At 50.0% G+C, this 19,058-nt stretch overlaps 2 protein-coding genes across 2 annotated transcripts in view; one reads left to right on the top strand and one right to left on the bottom strand.

Annotated features, from left to right (window-relative positions):
* Positions 1-3,539: 3,539 nt before the first annotated feature.
* LOC308220172 (low density lipoprotein receptor adapter protein 1-like) lies at positions 3,540-10,465 on the bottom strand (the record flags this gene model as incomplete). Its single annotated transcript, XM_080615965.1, has 7 exons — positions 3,540-3,697; positions 5,756-5,821; positions 6,258-6,330; positions 6,712-6,826; positions 7,351-7,463; positions 7,968-8,110; positions 10,381-10,465. 7 exons carry the CDS (start codon positions 10,463-10,465, stop codon positions 3,540-3,542), a joined length of 753 nt encoding a protein of 250 aa, XP_080472091.1.
* A 191-nt stretch (positions 10,466-10,656) lies between these two features.
* The window catches only part of IFT172 (intraflagellar transport 172), a gene marked incomplete at both ends in the record, with an annotated part of 37,211 nt that continues 28,809 nt past the window's right edge, over positions 10,657-19,058 (top strand). The window contains 10 exons of the mRNA XM_080615582.1: positions 10,657-10,695; positions 10,802-10,945; positions 11,043-11,155; positions 11,701-11,740; positions 14,414-14,479; positions 14,853-14,932; positions 16,399-16,486; positions 17,107-17,321; positions 17,417-17,540; positions 18,567-18,662. Of these exons, the coding sequence (XP_080471708.1) occupies positions 10,657-10,695; positions 10,802-10,945; positions 11,043-11,155; positions 11,701-11,740; positions 14,414-14,479; positions 14,853-14,932; positions 16,399-16,486; positions 17,107-17,321; positions 17,417-17,540; positions 18,567-18,662 (1,005 nt within the window). The remainder of the gene's footprint in view (positions 10,696-10,801; positions 10,946-11,042; positions 11,156-11,700; positions 11,741-14,413; positions 14,480-14,852; positions 14,933-16,398; positions 16,487-17,106; positions 17,322-17,416; positions 17,541-18,566; positions 18,663-19,058) is intronic.

The raw sequence follows: 19,058 nt of genomic DNA, 5'->3' as shown, positions 1-19,058 counted from the left end.
GGGGCTGGTGAAGAGGTAATGCTTGGACTGTGCTTGTTTGCTCCCCAGAGCCTGCAGGCAGAAGTCTTTTACTGGGTATCTGCACTGCTCTGTTCACAGCTGAGGCTAAGCCCAGGCAAGCGCTTTCTACTGGTGGTAGGAGGGAATAGGGTGATACCTGGAGGCTCTCTGCTGCAGAGATGGCAACTAGTGCCCTGGCTACTGCTCTCCCTCCATGCTCTGCTCTGCAGGCTGTCACTGAGCTGGGTACTGGCTCTGCACCCCTGGACTCAAGCATCACAGGATCCATCGTCTTCCAGGAATAAACTTCCCAGTAAAGCACTTTCAGGACTCTTCCTTCCAGGTGCTGCTCAGCTCCTGCTGCAGGGCTAGATGGGAATGGGGCAGGATAAATGACTCCCTGTGGCAGGGTCTTTTCAATAAAAGCATCCTGGCTCAAAGGTAGCATTGTTCCTGTTGAGTTGCAGGTTTGTGTGTGTGCGTGCACAGGTACATGTATCAGCACTTCTTGAACATGTGGGTATGGCTCTTATGAGGAGACCTGTTTGTGTGTGTCCTGTGCAAGAGCTGCAGGTCCTCTACGGTCGTCTTGCACACCTCTGACCCTCAATGGCATGCCACTGCTGTCCCACTGAGGATGGCATTACAGCTGCTTTCTCTGCACCAAAACAGGCTGCGGAGAACAGAGGCACCCTGGCAGCAGGGCCAGGAAGGAGGGTAAGGCCAGCTCCCAGCAGGCTGCTGGCCAGAGGGTCTGTGCTGCTCTGTGGTCCAGGAAGGAGAGAGGTACCTGAGCAGCAAAAGCACCATGGTGGTGGTGTGCAAGTGCTTCTGTGCTGTAACTTGGGCTGCAAGGAGCATGGCCATAGCGCCAGAGACACAAACCACCTTGTTTAGCCAGCTAACTTTAAGTTTTAGGGGGGTACTTTAAAAAAATATAGGGCTGTCAGAGAACTACCAGAGTTTTTGAAAAGCTCTGATGCCCTGGAAGACATTTAGAGGTGCTGCCCTTGAGGGTCCAGGAAGACACATGCCTACTATCATGAGGTCTTCAACCAGACCAGGGGCACACAAAGAAACAAAGGAGCACAACTGCAGCAGAGTGAAGGAGCTGGGAGAGGCACCAAAAACATATCCGACAAAATACAGTCATTGTGGCCACATACAAAGCCTGTTATGTTAAATGTAAAATTGGATGCGGTGTTGAGGCACAAAAGACACACACACACACACAAAGAACCCCAAGCCCCCAGTCCTTTCCCACACCATGGCAGTGCAGGAAGGCAGAGAACTGCAGAGATGAGTGCTGAACACAAAAGGCAGTACCAGGGTTGGGCAAAGGTATTTTTCTGGGGCACCTACAAGCAGACACCCTGCAAATGAGTCTGGCAGCACCAGCACAGAACAGTGCCAGGGCAGAGCAGCACATGCACGCACATCCAGCCACTCATCCCACTCACCCTGCAGCAACAGCACCACAGTGGCACAAGGAAAAGGCTGTGTGGCTCATGGAGCAATTCTAGCACACCAGTTTAAGAGATATTAGACAGTGATAGCACATGTGAGTGATGGTGAACTCATTGCTAGCTTGGACATCACTAAAACTAAACAGACTTAGCAAAGGTTCTCAACACACAAGGCTGAGATTGTGTCTCAGGGAGCACTTCACTGACTACAGCAACAGCTGGTTAAGGCCAGGAATAACAGCAGAACTGGCACCCATGAAGTCCTGCAAGAAGCTATATAGGGCTGTTGAGCATGGTCACAGCGAAGAGCACTCCTCAGCAACCATGAGTCCCATGGAAAGGCTGTTAAACTGTTTGGAGTTCTTCTGTCTAGAGATGTAACAGCAACCAGGGCGCAAGGCAGAGTCCACTGTCCTCAGCGGCAAGGAGATGGTGAAGAGTCATTCTCAGGACAAGAGCAAAGGGCAAATGAAGCCATCAGCATGTGCCAGCATTAGCAGCAGCATTGTCTACCTCTCAGCACTACCTGGAGCACTCAGCTGCAGGACAGCATGGATGCCAAGCATCCTGCTTTAGCGCAGGGGAGGAAGCCACATCAAGGACTGTTAAACCCACACCACCAACAGGTCAGGCATCCCTCCGTGCTGGAAGCTAAGGACTTGACAATGACCTGCTTACCCTAATAACTCCAATAATATCTCCAGGTTGCTCTGTGCACTCAGTTGTGGGAGGAAAGGCACGATCCCACAATTCAACATGCAAAACCGCAAGTGAGAACACCGGCGTGCAGCTCTTGGCTGACCTGCAGGGATCTAAGGATCCCAGAGTGAAAGCCTTCCCCAAGCACTTGCCTACTGCAGCTGCTGGGAGACCAACTCTGCCACCCCAGCCTGCACATAACAAGGGCCGCTCAGCTGAGGCTGGCAATGTCACCAGCCTTAGAAGGGGAGATGTGCTGCAGTGATACAGGAACCCGGCAGCAAGCCTCTCAGACAGAAGGCAGCTGCAAACTGTTAACTTGCTGGAGAAACCAGACATTTGGCCGAGATAGACATCTCCTGCTCTGTCTGGGGAAGGAAACCAAGTGCATGGCGTGTCTAGACCACAGCCAAGCGTGCAGCAGAGCAAAGGCACCCCAGAGCAGAGCAGTCAAGTGAGGGGGAGAGGTTGAGACCTGTTGGCGCACTGGAGGCTTGTGTCCTCCCTGCCTCAGCATCATTAGCTGTCAGCGCTCTTCAGTGGAAATGACACTCACAGGTTCTCAAGACACACCACTCCAGCACAGCCTGGACCAGCTCTCCCCAAGATAATAAAGAACACCCTGGGCCCCAGCAGCCTTCCATGCAGGCAAACCCGCTCCTTCAGGGCCAGCAGCAGAGGAAGACAGGAAGACATGGGAAGTCCAGAGCAGCTGCAGGCTCCCGGGAGCTCAGGGAACAGCCCAGGCAGCACAGCAGACACACAGTACCCTGGCACACTGGTGCATGGCACCCCATCCAGCACTCAAACCCAAATGGCAACAGTAAAAAAAAATCACTTTATTTCCCTATAAGGGCATAGCTTTCCTTTAAAAACCAGCTCATTTTCAATTGTGAGACAGTGCAGGGCTGAACGGCAGGGGCAAGGCTCCCTCACTCCTCCAGGCCAAGAGCTATTGCTCCCTGAGGATCACGCATGCTAAGCAAGTCCTCCACCATCTCCAGGGGGGTTGCACAGCTCCAGCTGGTCCCCAGCTGCCACCACGAGGAGAAAGGTGGAAGAAACAAGCAAGGCAGGTCAGACACAGTGCAATCCAAGGCACACTGGCTGCATCCTGCAGGCTCAGAGCACTTGGGGTGGCTCTGCATGCACTGGAAGCAGGCACCAGCCCGAGCTGGGAACAGCTGCAGCTTGAGGCAGTTCATGCAGGCAGAAAGCAGGACAAGGAGCGGATGTCACAGTCTGTGCACTGCATGGCAACGGTGCCAGCACATCCCACGCCTGGTGGGGAGTGGCAGGAGCAGGCACTGTCTGGCCCAGAAGCAGGCACAGGGTGAATCCTGAGTGGCTGGTCCATGGTTGCGGAGATCTGGCTTAGCCCAGGGGAGTTTTGGGGCCAGCAGTCCTGGGGCCACCTGTGTGGAGGTTTCCAGCCACTGCCAGCTCCTTCCAGCTGTCTGGGGGTTGCCCCAAACGGTAGCACAGTAGCTGTGTAGTAGGAGAGCTCACTCTGGGCACAGGAGGTGCTGACTCTGAAAAGCAAGAGGGAGGAAGACCTGGTCCATGAGGTGTGTGGTTGGGAACCCAGCACAGCCTGGGAGCAGAAGCAGACCTTCCCAGGTGAGCCATCAGCCCCCTACTCCTGCATAGGCCGTGCTGGGGAATGTGGCAAAGCAGTACTGAAGGAAGTAACTTACCTGCTGGGCTGTGGGCTCCCCTCCCCAGCTCCTCCATGCTGCTTTAGAGGAGAAGAAAGCACCCATTATACTCCAAGCAAGGCCTGCTGAGAGACACAGCATGCTCATGACCCTGACAACACAGGCATGGTGCAGCAGTACCAGGCACTCGGAGCACAGAGGGTCCTCACCTACTTGCTACCAAACCCTTTCCCCAGGCCAGCCTGTCCCGAGATAGAAAGCCACATCTCTTTCCCACCAGGAGCTCCCACATGCAAAGGGCTGCCACTTCACAGGGCCACATACAAAGCTTATTCTGTGCAAACACTGGTTCCTGGCTGACACCAGCTCAGCCTGGGCTCAGCCCTGTGGTGCTACAGAGAACAGCCACAGCGAAACAGGCCTCTCACACCCACCACCACAGGCACTTCTGCAAAGACAGAATCACACAGAATAATTTGGGTTGGAAGGGACCTTCAAAGGTCATCTAGTCCAACCCCCCTTGCAATATGCAGGGACATCTTCAACTAGATCAGGTTGCTTGGACCAACAGGTTAATCCTCCACTGCTGGACTGGTACCACCAGCTCCCCCAGATACAGGACAGACAGCAGCAAGCTCAGCCCCAGGTCCTAGTCCACACAGAAGTAGCATGACCAGGCCTCCATCCCGGCCCAAGCCCCAGGGAAGCCAGTGGAAGGAGAGGGACAATTCTGAGTCCCACCAGAGTGTGTGTCTCATAGGCTGGCCTCAGCAAAGAATGGCAGAAACAAAACAAGTAACATTTCTGGGTACATTTCCTGAGGGTCAGCATCTATCCCCCACAGCTCCACTGCAAAAGCTGAACTGCAAGATCTGCCCCTCCACAGCTCAACTCCCTGTTCATTCAACCTCTCAGCTGACAAAGGCAGAGAAAGCAGCAAGAAGCTCCCCACTGCACCCATGCAGATTTCCTCTATGTTCCCACCATGCCCATGGCTCCGCAGCTCCCCCTGCATGGGGCACAGAGAAGGAAACAAGACAGGGTTCATCAGAAAGATGCCTGAACACAAGCAGCAGCTCACAACCTACCCAGATAAGGTTTCAACGACATTATCATCTTCTTCCTCCTCTTCCTCCTCCTGGTAAACAAACCAACCAAAAAACCCACCTTAACACCTCACTACCTGGGCAAGTAGCTGCTAGGATTGAGGCTGGTCCACCCAGAGCCTGTTCTGGAACAGCAGATCAGTCCCTGGCCCCTTCACAAGCCACAGTCACCCACCAGGCATGGCACAAATAAAGGGCACCTTTGCCCAGACAGTAGTGGGGTGAGCACATCTTGCTGCTGGAGGGCCAGGCAGAGGATCACCCAGGCTGTAAGCAAGTATAACCCCAAGCACTGCCAGGCTGGGCCAGCACTGGAAGCATGAGGCCAAGGACCAAGGGTCCAGAGGCTCCTGGGCAGGGACACAGTGAGACCGGCAACACTGGCAATGCTCTGACTGGCTTTGAACATGCAGTAGGTGTAGTGCAGATGGGCAGGGCTGAGCTTCAGAGACAGTGTCTCAACCCTAGCCATGGCACCATGTGTAGAGCAGATCCTGGTTTGCTGTTTGACAGTGCCAGCAGAGCAGGACTGAGGGCTGCAGCAATGCTGGGTATGTCATGAAACCTCCTGGAGCAAAGACCACCTGAGGAATTGTGCCCGCTTTGTGAGACACACAGAGCATAGTGCCCTTCTTCATGTCAGGCCACTGTGTGTGGGGGAGGCTGTGCAGACATCAACAGGGTCCTGGAAGGCCAGGAGGGAGCTGTGTAAGGGTTACTCTTTCCCTGCCCTAATGTGAGACAGCCCTGGACATGAGCCAGACTTGCACATACTGTACCCCAAACTGGTGTCTGAAGGGAGGGCTCCCCGGGGGGGCTGGCTCACTTGGTCTGCCGGGCTCACTGCTCTCCAAGACACATGAAGGGTGAAGGGGCTGTTCCTGCCTAGAGCCTGGGACAGGGCAAAAGCAGCAGAGTTAGTGCCTGCAACCTGAAGAAGGCCCAGCAAGGGATGCACAGGCAGCACTGTGGGCAAGGGACAGATGCCCCTGCTGGGCTCACGGGAGGGTGCAAACAAGGGTGCGGGATCAACTGCTCAGGGCAGGTACCACACAGCCCTGAGCTATGCTAAAGCTCAGCAATGCAGAAGAGCTCAGCATGGATAGCAGGGATGCCCCCAACCCTTCCCCAGCCAAAGACAGGGAAGGCTCCCCATGTGGGGCAGTGGCAGAGAACACAACAGCAGGGACAACAGTCTCCCTGCTTGGTGTGTTACAGCAGCCAGGCAGTGAGCTCTCTCTCCTCCACACAGCCCAGGACAGGGTCCCACACTGGAGACCCTGATCCCAGGGTTAGGCAGAGAGATGTGTTTGAGAAATTCCTCCTACCTGCATGTGCTGCTTCCCAGAGATCCAGTGCCATCTGGAAGGCCTGGGCCACAGTCAGAGTCACAGCCTGAGCCTGTGTACAAGAAAGAGAGGGAATGTCTGCTTCCATCTGGGCCCTCAAGCCAAGATAACCCCACTACAATGAAATGTGAACCCCCAGGCCTCCCTCACTGTCCTTCTCTGCAGAGCACACACACAGAAGGCCAGAGCTCAATGCTGTGTCTGTCTACATGTGGCCCAGCCACTCCCAAGAGGTGATCTCAGAGGACCTGGGACAGAAGAACGTCCTTTTGCTCACCACCTGCCTCTGCAGTGTGTGAGCATACATGCTCCCTTGCTCCTTTTCCAGCTGAGGTGCACAGAAGTAAGGACCTTTTCTCTCTGAAGGGAGGCAAGTAAGGCCCTTGCTCCCATCCTTACCTCATGAAGCCAAGAACAGAAGGGAAGTGCTTACAATCTTCTTCTTGGGTGAGAGGAAGGCATGGCACTCCAGTGCCCCGCTCTCCTGGCTCTGGGCAACATAAGCAAAGACTTTGTTCTGCAGCTTGTCTGTTGTGCAGTAGGAGATCCTGCAAGCAGAGAGGAGCTGCTCAGTGTAAGAAGGGACCTCAGCACAGGCCTTCTGTGCTGCCAGCCCACCAACAAGCAGTGCTAACAGCCTGAGACTTTCATCTGCCCCAAATGATCAGACAGCCCATGTGCCCAGCAAGGTCCAGAGGCTGCCTGGCACCTACAGCTAGTAAGAGATTGCTGCATTCATAGGCATTCTCCTCCTCTGCTGCCCATGTGTGCTTCTCAGTCCTCTGATGCCCAGTTCAACCCAGTGTATGAACTCAGACACTGAGACAAAATAAGCACAGAAGGGTGGGTGATTGCTTCCAAGGACATGATTGGAGGCCAAACCTCAAGGTTGACAAGGACCCAGCCTGTGTTCAGCCCTAGGCAGCGCTGTGAGGCTCAGCAGGGAGAGGGCAAGGGCCTCAGAGAGCCAAAGGAGCTTGAAGGGCCCACTGACACAAGGCCCATCCCTCCCTGGCTGCTCAAGATCGCTGGTTGCTGGGGAATACCCAAGCCTTCCACATTCCATGCTCACCTGTAGATGGAGATGTTCTCAACCATCTCCTTTGTGTCTGCATCCTGCAGCGAGATGCCCCTCGGAGACACTGTCAGAATCACCTTCTGGAACTTGCGAGCGCCCGCCCGTGCCTGGGAGTGGGGAGACACCAGACACCTCTGCTAATCTGGCAAGGATCTTCACCCCCGCCCTTGCTGTCAGGAGCCCCCCAGACTCTGTATGGGGTGACACCCACTTGGACCCTTGCTGTAAAGGCTCCTACTGCAGGGATGGAAAAGCAGAGCCTGGAGATCAGGCATGGCCTGCATAAAATGCCCCTGGAATTCATTCACACTACTGCCATGCATATGGGAAAGGACAGCCCCCACCTCTCCCAGTACTTCACCCTCCTCCCCATGCTGTGACGGGCACAGCTCAGCTCTCAGTTCCAGGTGTGGAAACAGGAAAATAGCTTCCCTCACAGCACAAAGCCAGAAACCAGCCAGCCTCCTGCACATCACCCTCCTCCTGGGAACAGCTCCATCCCTCACTAGGGTTCAGGGCTGGGACATGGATGCTTCCCAAAGTCCATGGGCTGGGCTCTGAACTGGCTTTTCTCCACCCCAGCACAGCAGGGCCCCAGGGTCATCTCTCACTGTGGCCACGATCCTGCGAATGGCAGCAGCAGCCATGTCTTCTCCCTTGGGTTTTTCTACCAGTGTCATGCCTAGATACTTGAGCGTGAAGCACATCCCCTCAAGCAGTGGCTCCTGCATATCATTCCAGCTCTCAGGAAGCTCTGCAAAGACAAAACACCTTAGAAGCCAAGTACTAGTAGCCCCATGGCTATGCCCAGCAGAGCCACCCCACTTTGTTGTAGCTTCATTGCTCCCAGCAGCAGTGAGTGCAGTCCCTGCACTCAGCAGGACACCCTCCTGGCTCTGTGACACTCTTGGAAGAGGACTAGAATGAGAGGACAGTTCACCTCCAAAGCTTTAATCCTCCATCCATAGAGGCTCTTACTTACAGGCTCTGTCAGCACAGGTAATAAGTTCCTGCATATCTGCATAGGGCCTCAGGTGCTGCAGTGTTCGCTGCTACCTGCAAAATCCTTGTGTTCCTGGGTCTCATCTATTTCACTACAAGCAGGATGTTCTCTGTACTGCATTCATCTCACCCACCTAAGATGCTGGCACACTTCGGGAACAGCAGCATTTGCTGCCACGCTTGGTCAGATCAAAATCCCCAATCTGTCCTAGTGTAGCCAAAGCCAAACCCTCTGGCAGCTGTCATTTGCAGCAGCAGGCTGCCAGGCAGGGGTAGCTTGTCCAGCACTCACAATCCAAGCTGAGACAACTGGGAAGCAGCTGCATCACAGAGATTTTTGTGTTAAGGAAGAGCTCAGACTGGTATTTCAAAGATATAACTTAGCCTCTAGGAATACACATTTTATGTATGAACTGCCGTGCACAGAGGGAAGAGAGCTCCCCAGTGCATTACTTTGCAGGTCACAGAATTAAAGGGGCACTGGCTTATGTTGCCTTTGTCTTCTCTTTTCAAATCCCATTGCTTTTCTCAAGTAAAAAAATACAATATAAAATTGAGCAGAGCGCCTGTTCACTCAAAAAAGATTCCCTAGGGACAGTCCTAAACATCTCCAGCTTCCTTCAGAAACCAGTCCATATCACAAGCACGTTCTACCATATGGCAGATGTGCTGGTAGGAGAAGCAGTCCTGATCCTATGTCAATCCTGACACTACTACTGTTGGCAGAGAACACACAAAACAAGCACTGCAGAAGCATCCATTCAATCTCTGCTCCCACAAGACAAAGCCACTGGCTTCAACAGAAAGCTCACTCTCATTGAAGGCAAAAGTTTTAGTTATCGGACTTGGGTGCTGCACACAAAGGAACAATTCTCTTGTGCCAAGCACTTCCTGGTGATAATTTTCAAGGAGAGTTGGTGCAGATGTTAGCACACGCTTACTTTCCTCAAATCCCAAAGAGCACAAGGATGGCAGGAGAGTAGATATGCAGAAGGGCTAAGACACGGAGTCATAGTCTCTCTCTTCTTGGGGATTTAGCCCACAGAGGGAAAGAACAGGAGCACAGAAGTTACATGCTCTGCTGCAAACACCATCTTCCTACACTTCCCTGGGAATTGCCCAGTTACCTACTGTTCACACTAAGCTAATACTTCTCAGGGTTATTTTTCATCTCTTTCCTGGGATTAGCTCCCTGAACACCATTGGCACATTTGCAGAAGGCTCCAACTCATAATTGGAATAACCTGAACCCACAGGGAAATCAAGAGATCTTACTTGGCCTCAGCATACTCCCACAAAAATGGCAACTGCCAGGGAACCTACCTGGTACCATGCAGGCATCAGGGACCTATACTGAGGGCAGACAAGCGACGTTTCCCTGCAAACTCTGAGTACAGCCCACACACACTAGTGCTGCCAGAGTGAACTCTGCTGCTCCAACGAAGCCTTTAGGCAGCTGTGACTGGGAAGGCCCAAGCACAGCCCTCCCACTGGCTCTGAAGGATCAGCCTCGGGTCTGGCTGTGCTACAGGCAGCGCAGCAGCCAGCCTGCAGTGAGATACATACAGGTCCACTGCACCCACCACACGTGTCCACGACGCAGTGGACCAAGCACTCCAGAGGCCAAGACCTTCAGAGGGTGCCAATACGGCACATCGTATCTCAGCACCACCAGCATCGCCTGTCTCACCGGCCCACCAGTGCGGGTCGCCTCGATTCAGAAGTGGGGTAAGAGGCTGGCAGCCAGGGGAGCGCATCAGAGAGAGCCAGGCCAGCAGCCTACTGCCCCACAGCCTGTCCTCAGGCACTGCCACCGCCTGCCCCACAGCGGACCGGCCGCTGCTCCACTGCGCCAGCAGCCCGGGGCCCACGGCACGGCGACAGCCCCTTCCCCGGATCCCACACCGCTCCCCACAGCAGGCAGCGGCAGCGGCCGCGGCCCGGGCCCGGCCAGACCCGAGATGCGGGCTCCGCGCCCGGAGCGATGCCCCGCCAGGGCCCGCGCCCGCTTCCCGCACTCACTGCGCCGCCGGCGGAGCCCCAGGCCGTGCCGAGCGAGGCGCGGGCTCCGCAGCACAGCGCGTCCCGCCGCCCGCAGCGCCTCCATACCGGAGCTGATAACAGGGCGATACGAGGCCCGGTTAGGACGGGCGGGCTTGCTAACGTCATCACGTCAGCAGCGGCGGAGGAGCTGCGGTTGCCGGGGCAACGGGGGGCGGAGCGAAGTGGTCCCTACGTCGGCTCAAGACCGTCCCAACCCCGAACCCAATCTCGATCCCGAGCCCGGAGTTGAGGGCGATGCAGCTGCGGCACGAGCGGACCCTGCTGGTCCCGCAGGTCGGTCCAGGCCGGGAGCGGGGAGCGGGGAGCGGGACGGGACGGAACGGAACGGAACGGAGCGCCCCGCGGGCGGTGGAGTTGCTGATGCTGTGTGTGCTCGCAGGACGGGACCGCGCGGGTGAGCTGTATGGCCTGGTCGGCCAGCGGCGCCCGATTCGCCGTGTGCACCGCGGACCGGGTGGTGCTGCTGTATGACGAGCACGGCGAGCGGCGAGACAAGTTCTCCACCAAGCCCTTGGACGCCAAGGTGAGGTCCCGGCGGGGCCTGCTGCAGCCTGCGGGCCGGGCAGTGCGCTTGGTGGGGGGGAGCCTTCCCCTGCCGTCACTTTGCCGTCTTCCCACAGTACGGCAGGAAAAGCTACGTGGTCAAAGGCATGGCCTTCTCCCCGGACTCCACCAAAATCGCCATTGGGCAAACAGACAACGTTGTCTACGTCTACAGGATCGGAGAGGAGTGGTAAGTCTGGCGGTGAAGTGTCCAGGGCTCACTTGGAGGGGGCAACGCTCTCCTTCCCACTGTACTGTTGTTTTCTGGGTGTTGATACAACCCACATCAGAGTCCTGGCCTTGTCCTTGGATGATGCACATCGTGGTGTTCATCGTCTAACCTGCAGGGAGTCACTCAGATGTTTCTGTGGTCAGCAGCAGGTGGAATTTCCTTGAGCACAGCTCTTGTGGAACTCTGTGCAAGCATGCTCCAGCTGAACTTCTGTAGGCTTCTGAGTAAAGCCTGGCCCCTGTTCCATAGATGTGGCACATGCCTACCTCACTTCAGCCTCATTTGCTGGTGTGTGTTGTGCTAAAGGCACGTCAGAATTTTGGAAGCTCATAAGTTGGGGGTTTTTGACATTTTCTGACAAAAGTTGGCTTGTAATAATGTACAAAACTTATATGGGCTGTGTTTGGTAATACTAAAACAGACTGAATACAACAGTAGGGTAACCAGAATGGGCAGTATCGCTACCTTCACAGATAGTAATGTTTGTCTACCTTTTTCTGCAGGGGTGACAAGAAGGTGATATGCAACAAGTTCATCCAAACGGTGAGATCCAGACTCCTGTTTAACTCCATTTTCTCCAGGCATATGTAGGGTAGACAATTAGAGGCCTCTCTTTTCACACTCACACTGGCAAAACTGTCAGTGGTGTTTGATCTCCAAAAGATACAGGTAGATCCAAAGGCAGTCTCTACATTTTTAGGCACGTATTACTTGCCAAGCTTCAGAAGCCTCCTAATGCCTCGGTACAAACAGTAATTAATTGTTGAATAATCAGTGCAATCAATTACAAAACTCTGGGGGCTTCTTGAGGCACCAGTGGACAGAATGTTTTAAGGAAGTTGAAAGGGAAAAACAGGAGAAACTGCGAGCCCCAATGTTTTTCACAGGTTGGTAACTCTAAGCCACAGGATTCCTTATTAAACAAAACCTGAAGTGTGTGGAATTCAGTTACACTGCACAGTTTCTGCATGTTTGGCCTCAGGTTTGTAATTTCAGTCAGGTTATTTCCTTGGCCTTCTTTGAATTCTGCTGCTCTAGCTCTTTCTGCCTGTGTCAGAGAGCAGTCTGCTCATTAGGTCTGCGGCAAGGATTATCCTGAGGCTGATGTATCTATGAAAGACAAAGGTGTTATAAATTCCTTGCATAGAAAGCCATCTGTATGAGAAAATGCAGTGCACTTGCTTCTTTTACCTTCAGGAGAAAATGTCCAGCAGCTGCCCTAGGTTTTCCAGCCAGTTACCATCACACTGTGACACCCACTTGCTCTGTATCACCAGAGAAGCTTTCTGCTAGGTTGGCCTCTAAAGTAGCCAGTACCAGTTTGAAGGAATCACCCTCCTGGGCCAAATCCCCAGAAGAGAGAGGCAGAGCTGCTTCTGGGAGAGTTGCTGGAGTTTCTGTGCCAGGCTTTTTCAAGCTGCCTCTCAGTTGAAACGCAGCATCAACCTCTCAGACTCTTCTTTGCTGCAGCACCTGGCTAACAGCCTGGTGCAAGGCTGCTTGCCTCTCACAAGCTTAAATGCTGTGCACAGCATGCATCCAGTTTTTTGATTTTTTTAATGTAGTCATTCATTTTTCTTTTCTTTCATTTTCCCCATGCTTCTCTGCCATTTCTATCATAATAAATCCTTCATTTTTTCTATGCTATATGTGTGGGTTTTTTGCCAGTGTCCAGTTTTTTCCTGTAACTAAATACTATTATTTACAAGTTTTTTATGTGTTCAGTCAAGATGAGAGATCATTCATTGAGACCTTTCCCTCTCCTGCCATTTTAAAAACCTGTTAAGCACTCTTCCACATCTTATGAATACATTCTCACTATTCAGCTTTGCTGGCAAACAAGGCATCCTGCTAAAGGGTCAGGATGAGTATGTACAAGTTTGACTTCTATGAACTAGTAGCTGAGCACATTACCACTTTGTGAGGCTGTTTCTAAGCTACTGGGCTGCTTGTGGTTGTGGTAGATTGAAAATAAGAGTCTGGCAGATAAGGAGGGAAGCATCCTATAAGGATGCTGAGGGGGGACTCTTCATTAGGGACTGTAGTGATAGGAAAGAGGTAACAGGTTAAAACTTAAACAGGGGAAGTTTAGATTGGATATAAGGAAGAATTCTTTACTATGAAGGTGGTAAAGCACTGGAATGGGTTGTGCAAGGAAGCTCTGAATGCTTCATCCCTGGCGGTGTTCAAGGCCAGGTTAGAAAGAGCCTTGGGTGGCATGATTTAGTATGAGGTGTCCCTGTCCATGGCAGGGGGGTTGGAACTTGATGATTTTAAGGTCCTTTCCAACCCTAATTATTCTATGATTCTATGAAATATATAGATGTGTGGGAAACAGGGGTAATAAAAAATAGCTCTTGGTCATTGGTTGGACATAGAAATTATGAGCAGCTTAGGTAGCCAGAGACATTTTGATATCTGCTTGTAGCTGTGTTTGCTGATGTGAATGGTAAGAGTGCAGGATACAAAGTGAGATGAATAAATGAGGGTGTATATATGTCTAAAGCAGGCCCAGATACTTAAAAATGAGCAGATGAGCCAGTGAGGCTAGTGCTAGTGGCATAGTTCCAAACACCAGCCTTCTTATTGACTGAAATTCTTCAGTTCAAATGTGGAGTGGTTTCATTAACTGTCTTGGCCCTCTGTTACAGTTGGGGTTTGTGATCAGCTTTATTTATCCTGACCCCCACCTCAGATTTTGACAATACGTTCGGTTTGGATTTAATGAACCTACCTTTACCTGACCTACTTGGTAGCATCTGATAACCGTCTTGCTCATAAATTAGAAATAGACTATTTCTGATTCATCAAATGAAGGTCCAATGTACCTGAATTCTCATATCTATCATAGAAGCTGACAGAATCAAATTATTTTTGTTTTATATGTTTTGTTGAAAAAAAAATCTTTTAAAATAGCCACACATCTCATCAATAAGTAATCCTCCAATAAGAGCATCCATACTGAACACATTTGGTATAACTCTGATGCCCTGCTTTAGCCCCTTGAGCCTGTTTCTTCACCTCAGCTCACTATTATCTAATTTAAGCTTCAGCATGGAAGGCCTAAATCCTACTTTAAGGTCTGTCCAAATGCCCCCATCTCTTATCTTTCTTGGTCTGAGTGGTCTTACTGTTCCTGAGCTGTCTTGTGTAGCAATGGGCAAGAAACTAAGTAGAGTGGAGCTCTTATCTCTCTTTTTACCTCCTCCTTGGCAGAGTGCTGTGACCTGCTTATCGTGGCCAGCGGAGAATATCATTGTCTTTGGTCTTGCCGAAGGAAAGGTAGAAAAACTTGTTATTTGCCTGATTTTTTTTTCCATGCAGGAGCTACCAGGGCTTGCAACCACTCAGGCTGCAGGGTAGGAGCCATTGCTATGTGGCACTGGGCATGGAATTACACGAGTGACTTTTTTTGTTCTGGTTTCCAGTTAGTCTTGAAGGCTCTGCTGGATCATTTGGTTCTTTTCCCAAGCCTTTCTAGAAATGTGGAAGTGTACTCCCAACTTTCCCATTTCTTTTTCAAACTACCAGAATGCAATGAACTTCCTGTGATTGCTGGTGCTGGTCATGGACTGGGAAACCTATGGGGATGTTATGCTGGGGGAAATCCACATTTTGCAGACAGAAGCAATATTGATCAGATTCTCTTTCTTAGGTTCGTTTAGCAAATACAAAGAACAACAAGTCTTCCACCATTTATGGGACAGATTCCTATGTGGTCTCGCTAACTTCCAAGTGAGTATGGCATTGCTTTAGCCTACACTGCTTTGGCTCAGTCTCCTACCCACTACTGGCCCTGGCGTAACTGGTAGCAGTATGGAAGGTTGCCATAGTGTCTTTCTGCTGTTAGTTCCTCATCAAGATCATAAAATAGTGTGCTTTCTAAAAGGAAATCCTTCTTAAAATCTGATACCTGGCTGTGCCAGACTGACCCGTACAGTTTGGTTATCCCTCAAACACATTTCAGGACGCAAGTCCCTGTGAGATTACTTACATACATTGATTTATCTAATCCAGTACTTTATAAAGATTAAATTTGTCAATTTCATCTGGCTAACTACTAACATCAGTCAAGTTTAAGGGCTAAAGAAAAGTAAAAATACTCTGCCAGCTGAAACTGTGACAGGGCTGTAATTAGGAAAATAATGATAAAGTGCAGTTTTAAATTATCTTAATTAAGATTTAATTTTAGCTACTTTAGTATCATATACCTAAAAAAAAAAAGGTATGTGATGGTCCTAGCAGTGGGATTTTCATTAAATGGTGTCATTCGGGGTTTTGAGTGCTAAACAAATAAGAAAAAAGTAAAGCTAGTCCAGGACTTTTGACTTTCTACTGCTGAGAAATCCCTTCAAAATCTGTCTTTGCTTCTATTCCAGAAGGTTCCTATTTCCTCTCTCTTCATGCCCCCCTATTTCCCTACCTCTCTTCCCTGTTTGTCCTCCTCTCATTCTCCCCCAGTCGCAACTCCCCCCTTTTATTTCTAAGCACAACTCATGCTGTTATTGATATGTATCAATAACAAATCTGGGATTGCAGTCAACAGAAGACACATGTATGATTCCTGGATTGTTACAGTGTTCATAAAATTTGTATTCTGTACTTGAATCATCATTAAGAAGTGTTCTTTCTGGACACATTGCGTTAGCCCTATTTCTTCTTCCTTGCTCTCTTCTCCGTGCTTCTGCCAAGAAGTACACAAGACATTAAGGCTACAAATAATGGACTTAGACCTGCAGCGTTTGTCCAGATGTTTTTTCCTCTAAATTGTGTTACTTTGGGGGATTCCTGGCATCACAATATCCAGCCTCACTTCTGTAGCAGTTCCAATGCAAGGGTTGTCTGGTATAACTTGTTATCAGAAGTTGCATGCACAGTCATTATTCCACTTAGGGATACTTAGCTTCTTCTCTGCATTTTAGTAGTACAGAAAGTTGTTTATTGTGATTTTACATGATGTAGATACTTAACTGGTCACTCTCCTTTCCATTCTCCATACTTTTGTGGGGTTTGTTTTTTACAGACACTGATACAGGTACTGGATATTCTTGTGCTAATCACACAGCTTGTCTTTGGTGAAGGTTCCTTTGGTGAGGAACATCAGTGATCACCCTGGGACTTGCTCCTCTGAACAGGAATATGAAAGTTAAGGTGCAAGTCTTACTGCATAATTGCATCATCTTGTCTGTGTTTCTTTGCAGTGTGTCGGGGAAAGGAATCCTGTCTGGTCACGCAGATGGAACCATAGTACGCTTCTTCTTTGATGATGAGGGCTCAGGTGAATCACAGGTATCAAAACTCCTTCTTCAGTGAGCAAAATTCCTGTTTGCACAGCCCAGTCACCACCTCAAGAGCTCTGGAAAGGAATCAGGCTGTGGAGAGAGTGCAGATCTGGAGAGGAGCTACAGTCTGTGCTTGCTAGCACAGGTGTTACGGAGCATTCATGAAGACAGACCAGTAACTAGATGCTTAATAAAGATGAGTGTGATAGTAAGAGGGGAAGTTACGAGAATAGTCTCTGTGCTTTGAGCTGTGGTAAAGGGAATGCTGTTCTCATTCAGATATTTTCTTTCCAGCTGAAGCAGTCTGAGCATGTCTGCTCTCTACTATGATATGCTGAAACCACGTATAGACTGTACTATGTTAAGAGCCCATCCCAGTCTAGTTAATGGTAGTGGTCTTCTTACTGGTATCAGGAATCTTCTCTCCCAGTTAAATGAATGGAATAGTTGATACATCTCTCAGTTCTGGTTTCTGTCTACCTTCCTACAGATTGGGTCAGGCAAAGCAACTCCCATGAACTGGACTTTACAGAAGAGTCTCATACTAGTCTCATGATAGCTGAACACAGAGGCCAGTTTGGGGCTAGCTATTCATGTTTTCAGGATGTTCTTTCTTTTGTATTGTAGGGTAAATTAGTGATGCATCCCTGTCCTCCTTATGCCCTCGCCTGGGCTTCCAGTAGCATTGTGGCTGCAGGCTGTGATAAGAAGATTGTAGCTTATGGGAAGGAGGGCAACGTGATTCAAACCTTTGAATATACCCAGGACTCGTCAGAGAAGGAATTCACCACAGCAGCTGCCAGTCCTGGTGGCCAATCTGTTGTCATTGGCAGCTATGATAGGTATGGTGCTGATGGCAAAGTCTCTCCTTTATAGTGCTCTCTTCTTCAGACATACACAGTTCTTCATGTCCGTGCTTTCTCATCTGTTCTCACAGGTTAAGGGTTTTAAACTGGAGCCCACGCCGGGGTGTCTGGGAGGAAGGCAAACCCAAAGAAATAGCTCACCTCTACACCATCACAGCTTTAGCATGGAAGAGGGATGGTTCACGCATCTGTGTGGTTTGTATCATCAGTCAGCAACACTGGGCCTCTGAGTCACACACTAGAGACAGTCTCATGTGTCAAAGTGATGTGATGTGATATAGGGAGGGCTTATGAGAGTGGTCATGTCATCACCTAGGTGTGAGATGCAAGGCTGAGACCTTGTGCAAAGGACACTGCTGCAGCCAGATGTACAGTGTGCAATGTATGAAGCTGTAAAATATCACGGCATGAATGATTGTGCAATGGCTCATTGGCAGCAGCAGTCCTCCTTTTTCACAGAAGCATTATAAAGTCAGCATAGCTTCTCTCTTATGCTCATGTTTATGTGCTGTGTTTCAGTTGAGTTTTGTCTTCTATTTTCAGCCATTGGGTCTTGATCTTTCTCTATTAAGCTAATTAATTATTTAAATCTAATTAATTATTTACATTAATCGCTGCAAATTTTCTGTATTAAGTTGAATAGCTCTTTAAAGCACTTAAATGATTTTGGAAGGTTGCTACTTACAAGTTTTCTTTAATAAGTTTTGCATCTTTTTATGTTCAACAATCAAAAATCCTTGACATATTTTCAGACAGAATTAATTGAACATGTGAACAAATACTTGCAGACAAGGAGAAGGGGCCAGTGGATAGGAGACTGGTGAAAAGAATGGGGATGTTATAAAGAAAAAGATAAAGGTGGAATGATTTTGCTGAAAGGGAGTAGAGATTGGAAGGCTCGGACTGGGAGAAGTGGCAAACAGAAAGATAATGGGGAAAATGAGGATAAAGGTGATTTTTAACCCTTCCTCTCCTTCTGCCATGTACATGCCAGTATTTGGTACGCTTTGTTTCTCTGAGAATTTCTCAGTCTTTCTGTTCTCTCAAGAAAGTCAAGACAGAACTGGTCCTCAGGCATCTGGCGGCTTGAGCCGTGTTCTCTAGAGCAGCCACGACCTGTGGATTTCTGTCTCACCTTTGATCCTCTTTCTGTAAGTAGGGTCTGGAATATCTCTCCTTAGCAGAATTCACTGACTGTGTACAATTTGTTTGTTTCCCCAGGGCACTCTGTGTGGAGGAGTTGAACAATTTGATTTCTGCCTTCGCAGAAGCATTTATAAAAATAAATTTGAAATGATGTATGTGGGACCAAGCCAGGTAAGAGAATATCCAGTGAGGTCATGTTCCTTGATGAAAATGGGATGCTTGCTAAAACTAGACATGTTTGGAGTTCTGCAGCCGTGGTTTGTTCATATCAACTTGGAAAAGGCATAGGGTATATTCCAGGGACAGGGTCAAGGCTGGGTGGAAATTGGCTAGAAACAAAGACAATGGAGTTTATTTCCCGGCTTGTGAATTTGTGTTTGATACTTCCATGCCAAATGCAGGTTCCTTAAGTTGTTTAATTTCATCCAACTTCATTCAAAATCAGGTAATAAGGATGAGCAAGCAGTCTAGGCACTCCTCTGTGGTGAGAGGAAAGAGCAGGACTCTCAGATGGTGGCTCCTCCTCAGGGGCCTGAGTAGTCCTTCAGCTGGGCTAGAAACTTCTAA

This window comes from Psittacula echo (assembly GCF_963264785.1).
Source record: "Psittacula echo genome assembly, chromosome: 4".
Classification (NCBI taxonomy): domain Eukaryota; kingdom Metazoa; phylum Chordata; class Aves; order Psittaciformes; family Psittacidae; genus Psittacula; species Psittacula echo.
This window is presented reverse-complemented; position numbering and strand designations above follow the sequence as displayed.